We start from the raw sequence: 8,116 nt of genomic DNA, 5'->3' as shown, positions 1-8,116 counted from the left end.
ATTGGCCACTGTTGTCCCCCTGCTTTACCTGTGGCAGGTTCAGGTGCTATGCTTTGTGGTTGTGTGACAGGTTGCCTACATAGTTTTAGTACCAGGTTACATAATGGATTTGTATAGGATAGTCTGGGTAGCAATGATCCTGCCTCAGGTAGGCGGTTGGACTAGATGACCTCCACAGGTCCCTGCTTTTTTATGCTTGTATGCATCACAAACAATGGAAATGAAACACTACTAAGGAAATGTGTCCCTTTGAAAAAATAAACCAACAACTAAGCAACAATCATTTGTGATGAGTAATTTGAGTTGGGATTTGTATTTAGACTCTCAGCTCTGAGGATATAAAAAAGCTATTTGCCAGACACAAAAAATAAGGCTTTCTGGAAAAAATCCAGTGAAAGTTGCACAACACCCACTAGAGCTTGTTTTAACAGAAAAGCTCACAGAGTATGAAAAGACAACATGAGCTGGTGGAGGAGTCTGCTGTCAGTGTTCCCTTTAAGCTGTGTGGTGTGCACAGCTAAACAGGCACACTCATGCTGCACTGCCAGGCGTGCCTGTGTGCCCGCGCACACCGCACAGCTTAGAGGGAACGCTGCCTACTGTATGCTAGAGCATACTTATTAAGGTTTTTTCTAATAAAATTAACAGCCAAAGTAATGGTCTGAATGAGCAGTGTGAATGTATACAATCTTATGCCATACAATCCCATACAATCCTATACCTAATAAATTCACTCAGGAGTTACTGGCCTACAGTCCAGCCAGCTAAGGTTCAGCTGGATCCCAACTTCATCTTTAACTGCAGGAAGAAAGTACTGGGCATTACACACTTGGCTGAATGCCACCAGTGTGTGCATGTACGTGTGTGCACGCATGTGCATGTGTATGTGTGTGTTGTGGCTTGCTCCCTGTCAGCAGCATGGAGAACTTATCATGAAGGGTCTTCACTGTGTTGATAGCTGTGAACTATTTACAGTACATTTCCAAGAGGACACTGCAGCTCTAACACATTCTGTGTGCTAGCTCTCAGTTTTGTTCTATACAATCCACTCCAACAGTGTTATCAGGACAGCGGCAAGAGCGGCCTGCTGGGGTGGTCAGGCACAGATGAGTACAGCCTCCATTATTCACTTCACAATAGCTATGTCCTGCAAGAGAAGGGGAAGTAAAATATAAAAAAGGCATTAAAAGTTAGTATGTTAAATCAGGAAAGTCAAACAAATGTAAGCTACAAAGTTAGGTGCATGGCTGCTTTGCTCTTTTGTTTTAGATACAGAAGATCCTGGGTGTCTGGGTCCGATACTCATCAGATAGCAAGTACTGATATGGGTGTCATGGGAGGTAGCCAATGGAAAGTGTGAGTTGGAGGATTTCATAAATTGTTGTTTCAAAGATACTCATTTTTCCTTCTATATTTTGTAGCTCAAGCTATGTATGAAGAAGGGGAAAGGAGAGAGTTTTTTCCTTGAAAGGAATTACATACACACTTCCAAATTTCACAGGGGGCTTTTAGGATATGAAACTATATAGTACAGTAACTCAGAAGCTTAACCATTCCACAGGATGAGCATGACTTTTCCCATCTTATCAGTAACTGCTTCCTTAACTTTTCCTTTTCTACACAACAGTGGAGTCCACCGAGGACAGTTGGAAGATGAAGATGCTTGTATTCTTATGAGTTGAAAAAATAAAGGCATAAGCACTACCCTTAAAGATGAAACAGGCATGCCATCCAGCCAATAATAGGGTTATTGAATGAACTTTTTATGTACCCCGGACCTGGTTTTAAAAGACTGTTCCATGTATCCAGCTGTCTTTCGATTCATTTTCACAGGCTATTTTCTCATCTCCTACCTCCAAAACATTCATATGGCAGCTTCAGCAAAGGCTTACATGGAATATACTCTGTGCATTTTTAGCTTCTCTCATCATCGCTTAGCAGGTGGAAAATATGTGACCTGCCTACTTCCTGGTGACCAACAGCAGATACTATACAGGCACCACTAGGGAACCACTGGGCAGTAAATGAAAAGAGTTATGGGATGGTTGGTTACCTGGTGGACACTGAGCCAAGGCTGTAGTTATTCCATAGAGACGGGAACGTTTGTGGGGCTGGAAGTTATCATTCTCTTTTGAAACTGTGCGATCCACAGCTACAACAGCATCCCTGCAGCAGTGAAATTGGAGAAAAGGGAGCAATGAACAAAGGCTTTCTCCTGAAGTGACCTCAAAAGAACAGTGTTGGGAGAGGAAGCACTAGATTCCATTTACATTTGAATACTCTGCCTACCAATAATATTGACAAAGATAGCAGAAGATTAGCCAGCTTCACAGAGCTGCAGGGCAACCCAAATGTCATGGTCCACACTGTGGGCAGTACAGAAATCTTCCAGTAGTCTTATTTGTCATTGTTATTACTTCGAAAGATAGTCACAAGCACAAAAATTTCCCCAACTTCTCATCAAAATATGGGTTAATGAAGAAGCTCCACCTGACTTAAAAAATACCAACGTTGTGACCATCTTCAAGAAAAGGGACAACTCCGTGTGTGGGAACTACTGAGGCATTGCCTTCCTCTCTGTTACCGGGAAGATTCTTACTCACATCCTGCTGAATTGCCTCCTCCCCCTTGCTGTAGACATCCTTCCAGGATCTCCAGCATGGCTTTGGACCTCATGTGGTATCACTGACATGATTTCTGCATGACAGATCCAGGAGAAGTGTAGGGAGCAACATCACGAGCTATTTATTCATTCATTAACCTAACCAATGCCTTCGACTTCATCAATCATGAAGCCTTATGGAAGGTGCTGGCTAGGTTTGGTTGTCCACTGAAGTTCATCAGCATCCTTGGACTACTCATGATGGGAAGACTGCCACAGTCCTTTGCAATGGATCAGAGACAGACCCATTTACCATCCATACTGGTGTCAAGCAGGGCTGCATCATCACCCCAACCCTTTTCTCCATCTATCTTGCTGTGATTTTGATTCTCATCCGTGACCTCCTTGCTCCTGGAATTTGGCTTAAGTATTGAATGGATGGTCAGCTTTCCAACCTGTGGCACCTTCACAGCAAAATGAAAGTTACCAAGACTGGCATCACCACCTTCAGTATGTTGATGGCTGTTATTCTCGTGCACACTGAGACCTATCTATAATCTAGCCTTGACCTTTTACTCAGGTGCCTATTAGGCCTGTGCGAATAGGGAAGTATTCAATTCCGATTCGGCCAATTTGAAGGACAGTGATTCGATTTGGAGATTCAGTTCGTCCGAATCGATTTGGCCGAATTGGCTTTGGAAGATTCGGCACTAATTCAGACAGCTTCAGTGATTCGGCAATAGATGATAATGGGGAATCACTGAAATACCTATAACTTTGCCAGTTTTTGGCACATCTGGATGAAAACAGCAGGGTGGTAGCTCCTTCTGAGGGCGTGAAGCCTACGAGGTTTCAAGGAGATAGGTGCAGGGGTTTCTGGGAAAATGCACCTCAAGCTTCTGAAAGCAAAACTTGTGATGTGTGACTTTGTGTGCGTGTTAAGGCACAGCAGGATGAAAACAGCGGGGATGGTAGCCTGTAGCAGGGGGCCTTCCTGATGCCAGCTAGATCTCTGCCTGCCCACCTGTTTCTGGGCCAGCTGCCCGCACCTCTTTTGCTTAGGCAGAAACAGCTCAGAAAAGGGACAGAAAGGCTGCAGACAGAAGCTTATATGCCATTTCTACGTCCCTCCCCAAGAACACTGTGATTGGAAGGGGACTCAGGGAAAGATCACAGTCACTGGCCAGCTACAGATGTCAGTCTTCCCCTCACCGCTCCCCCTCCATCTTCTCAGTTTCTGTTCCCCTGCAAGGCTGCCTTCCAAATTTCTGAATCTTTTTCTGAATCTTTTCTGAATCAGTTTGGAGGGGTTTTTTTGTCTCCTGATTTGATTTCAATTCGGTGATTCAGCCTCTGAATTGGGATGAATTTTCTCTGAATCGAATCAGCGACCAAAGCTTCACACACCCCTAGTGTCTATCATAGTCTGGGACTTTCCCTTAACATTGGGAAAACCAAGGTGTTCCATCAGCCTGCCCAAGCACAAGCTGCTCTCCTCCCTCAAATATTGCCACTGATGAGGAACCCCTGGAAAACATTGAGCATTTCCTGTACGTTGGTAACCACATCTCCCAGTCGGTCAGTCTTGATACACAGATCAAACATCAGATTTGCTGTGCCAGCATATCCTTCAGAAAGCTCTTTTGCCATATCTCTATTGACCGAGATCTACAGATGGAAACTAAGATCCTGGTCTACAATGCAATGGTTATCTCCACACTCTTCTACCAGGTAAGAAAGCCATCTTAAGTGGTTTCATCTGCATTGCCTCCGGAAGATCCTTCAGATTAGATGGGAAGACCACTGTACCAATGCCAGCATCTTCTCTTCAGTTAACACAGCCAGCATTGAGGCAAAGATCATAAAACACCAACTCTGCTGGGCCACTGTGTGCAGATGGTTGACACTTGTCTCCTGAAGCAAGTCTTCTTCTTGCAACTTAGTCATGGTAGGAGGACCCGTGGAAGACAAAGGAAGCACTACAGGGACACCCTGAAAGCATACCTTAAGATGGGTGGCACTAACTTTACAAATTGGGAAATACTGGCTGGTAACAGGTCTCAAAGGCGCTGCACCAAACATCAAGCTACAGCTCACTTTGAAGAGAACCATCTTGCTCAGGAAGCCCAGGAATAGCAGAGGAAGAAGGAAAACCCACAGCATCCTGGCCAACAGCTGTGCCTGCTCCTTGCCCTATAAGGCACCACCTATTATAACTGTGGAAAAACTCTTCAGTCATCTTAAAACTCACCAATAATACCTCCCAACCCCTCCCCAGCAAATATCATCCTCATATTGAGGGACAGTTGAAGAGACTATGCTCTACCTCTTGCCTTCTCAATCCCTCAGGATTATCCATGGCACACTCATAATGACATGGTCCATTGTTATAGAAAATGCTCTATTTGAAGAGGAGTCTGACATTCAAAAAGGAAAGAGGCAGGCACTCAGCCACTCGGGTGAACCTATTACTGGTTAGAAGCAAAAAGCTAACAGAATCGTGACATTTTCTATTTGTTATTTATAAAAGACATTCTAGAGTAATTTTTCAGAGATATTGGATCACAATCTTGGAATCTCTTACTCGCATTAAAAGCTCTTATTGCTGATCAGCCTCGTTGAAACCAATGGGACTATTTGTGGAAGAGTCTTCAGCTAAAAAGCCTGAATCACATTTTTACTTGAATTAAAATCAAAGTTATTTTTAGAATATTTAGTCCAGAATTTGACTTGCATCTTCAGGTACAGTTTTAAATTATGTTAAAGGTTTAAATAACTTGACTTCAGCAAACAAGAATATATTGAAAGCTACATTTTAATTTTGTATTTTTTGGTGAAATGTTGATATACAAAGTCCTGTAACTGATGATTTATATACATCAAAGCAAGTGCTGCTATCCAGAAAACACATTCACTCTTGCCTCTTTTTCCACTGTGCTCAGAGTTAAAAGCAACTACTGAGACCAGAGCTGTTCAACTTTGGAGTGGCCAAGAACTGCAGGGCACCTACATCACATCCCTTTTCTATAGGTGCTTGGGTGACCATCACAGAGGACATTCCGGTTTTCTGTTACTCTGTTCTCTGTACCTGATGTTTTTATGTCCTCTATTTTTCTTCAAGAGAAAAATAGAGGACATAAAGGTGTCCGGTTTCATATCAATAGAGGACAGAGGACAACCAGACTGTCCTCTATGATGGCAACCCTAATAGGTACCCACCCCCCTAATAGGTGCCCACTGCACCAAACCAGTACCCCCACCCCATGTGTACAGTGTTGCATGGGACCTCCCCCCCCATACTGCACAGGCACTCCTGGGTCACCCTGAGTCCTCAAGCCACAGGCTCCACTGGCCCTGTGGGCTGCCACGCTCCTCCCCCAGAGGTGAGTGTGGGCAGTGGAAGCTGATGGAGGAAGAAGCAGCCTGGAATTTTGGGAGGCAGCAACAAGGAAAGCAATAAGGGGGACAGGGCACAGACTGGAAGCCAGGGACCCACAAGTCAGCTCCTTAGGGGCTGCATGTGGCCCATGGGCCACCAGTTGGACAGCCTTGACTTACTTGACAAATTACTAACCAAAAAAAATAGTTAACAAGGGACATTGCTAGGTCAGCTCGAAATATCCACTACACCCTACCTCAGCCGATTGCCAGGAAAGAATAACTGAAACCTCCCAGAAAGAATACATATGCTGCCAGAAGGACAGATGTATTTTACTTCAGTTTCTACCAGACAGTGAAAAAGATAAAAATACAACTCCGTAATTTCTTTAACTGATAACCTACCTCCTCCAGTCTGTGTAATACAAATTCTTCCCATAGCTTGTAATGCTGAAAGGGTACAGGATTCCTTCAAGGACCTTTCGTCGACCAGGCTGACTGGGGTTCATACATTCCAACTTCTTGGTGCCTAAATAAAGTAAAACAATTTAATCTTTGTGTGTGACAAATGGTTCTTTTGTGGGGATATGGTGGGGGAGAGCTGTGCAATGACATTTACAAAACAAGTATGTACTGAGTATAGCTTCTCAGTGCTCTCTTTTGCCCTGCCCAGCCAAAGCTTGTCCACGTCACATCTCTGCCTGTGACAGGGCCCAAAGGCTGCGCCCACAAAAGGACTTGGGTGCTTCAGCACTGAGCGCTGCACGACAGAACTTTTTACCCACTTACTTAGTGGAATGCAAAATTCCAGGTTACATGTTGAGACTCCCTCTGCAGTGCAATGGGAAAAGTATGAGTCTCAGAACTGCACCCACAAATGTTATCAAACCGAGCAGGAAGCCTTCTAAAGCAGCCAACAGAAAATGCTGAGGAGATGGGTGTGACACAGGCCCTGTCCCTCTCAAGGACTTAGAACCCAACTCCAGGCACAGGAAAGTACTTATCGCCATCTGGGATTTACAGGCTTCCTTGTGGCACTATGCTGCATGGTTGCTCCAGGCTGCCCATTTCCACTAGGGCAAGGGTATGCAGCAGAAGCCAGGGGAGGGTAGAAGAACCCCAAGCAGCCATGACACGAGGGACAGACTGCCAGTTGGATAGCCTGACATAATTAATGCCAAATATTGTGGTTTATAGACATGAATCTCAAGCAAACTAACATGATTCCTTTATTTGATGACACTGCAAGTTTGGTATACTTTGATTCTGGTAAGGAGTTTGAATTGGTGTCACACCACAGGGTAGGTAATCACTTATCTGCCATTGCCATCCTTGCGTTTTACCTGTGGCACCTCATGGTGTGTTTCTGATTGGAGCTGGATTATTTTTAGGACACTTTGGGAAAATGGAAATATGTTCCTAAAATAAAATAATATTACATCTGAGCAGTAAAGCACATATTTGATCTCATAAGTATACTCCAAACGGAGAATCCTGGGGGATGATGATTAGGGATGATGACAGCACAGTGTTGTAAGGACTGGCATCAAGCCAGATGCTACTCAATACTGTATGAATATTGAAGAAATTTAAAATAAATTTAAGCATGAATGCACTTTTGAAAATATCTGGCAAATAATGAAGAGGGCACAGCAGTCATACAAGGCAATAATAAAAGGCAAAACAGGATTTAAACACAGCCACATTCAAGGCCATAAGTCTAGGAGCAAGAAATATAGGCCAAATGGGAGACTACATGCTAGAAAGCAGTAACTCTGAAAAATATTTGTGGCCTTAATAGACCAGCAACTTCACATGAGCAGCACATTGCTCTGGCAAAATAAAAGGCTAATGTAATTTTTGGATGTATAAGCAGTGGAATGATGAGTAGAAGGTGACTTTTACCAGCTTACATGGCACTGGTAAAAGCAACACTGGTAAACTGTGTTGTGTTCTGGTGTCCATGTAGTATAAAAGTTGATGAAAGATTGAAGAGGGGTGCTGAAAAGAGCCCCAAAATGAGTAGAGGCCTGGCAAAAATCCCCCTCAGTGAGACTTATAGGGCTCAATCTGTTTACCTAACCAATCTGGTAATGATTTGGCCCAGGGGTTTTGAAGGGGTAAAAGATGATTGGA

General features: G+C 43.9%; 1 protein-coding gene across 1 annotated transcript in view; it reads right to left on the bottom strand.

The window, feature by feature from the left end:
* Positions 1–309: 309 nt before the first annotated feature.
* Positions 310–8,116, bottom strand: part of NID1 (nidogen 1) — a 96,514-nt gene continuing 88,707 nt past the window's right edge. Inside the window, exons 18-20 of the mRNA XM_019526827.1 lie at positions 6,386–6,509; positions 2,054–2,166; positions 310–1,147 (exon numbers count right to left, since the gene is read on the bottom strand). Coding sequence (XP_019382372.1) covers positions 1,026–1,147; positions 2,054–2,166; positions 6,386–6,509 — 359 coding nt within the window. The 3' untranslated portion in view covers positions 310–1,025. The remainder of the gene's footprint in view (positions 1,148–2,053; positions 2,167–6,385; positions 6,510–8,116) is intronic.

This window comes from Gavialis gangeticus, unplaced genomic scaffold (genome assembly GCF_001723915.1).
Source record: "Gavialis gangeticus isolate Ggan-Ray unplaced genomic scaffold, GavGan_comp1, whole genome shotgun sequence".
Lineage (NCBI taxonomy): Eukaryota > Metazoa > Chordata > Crocodylia > Gavialidae > Gavialis > Gavialis gangeticus.
Note: the sequence above shows the minus strand (reverse complement) of the source record. Positions and strands in the feature narration are given on the sequence as shown.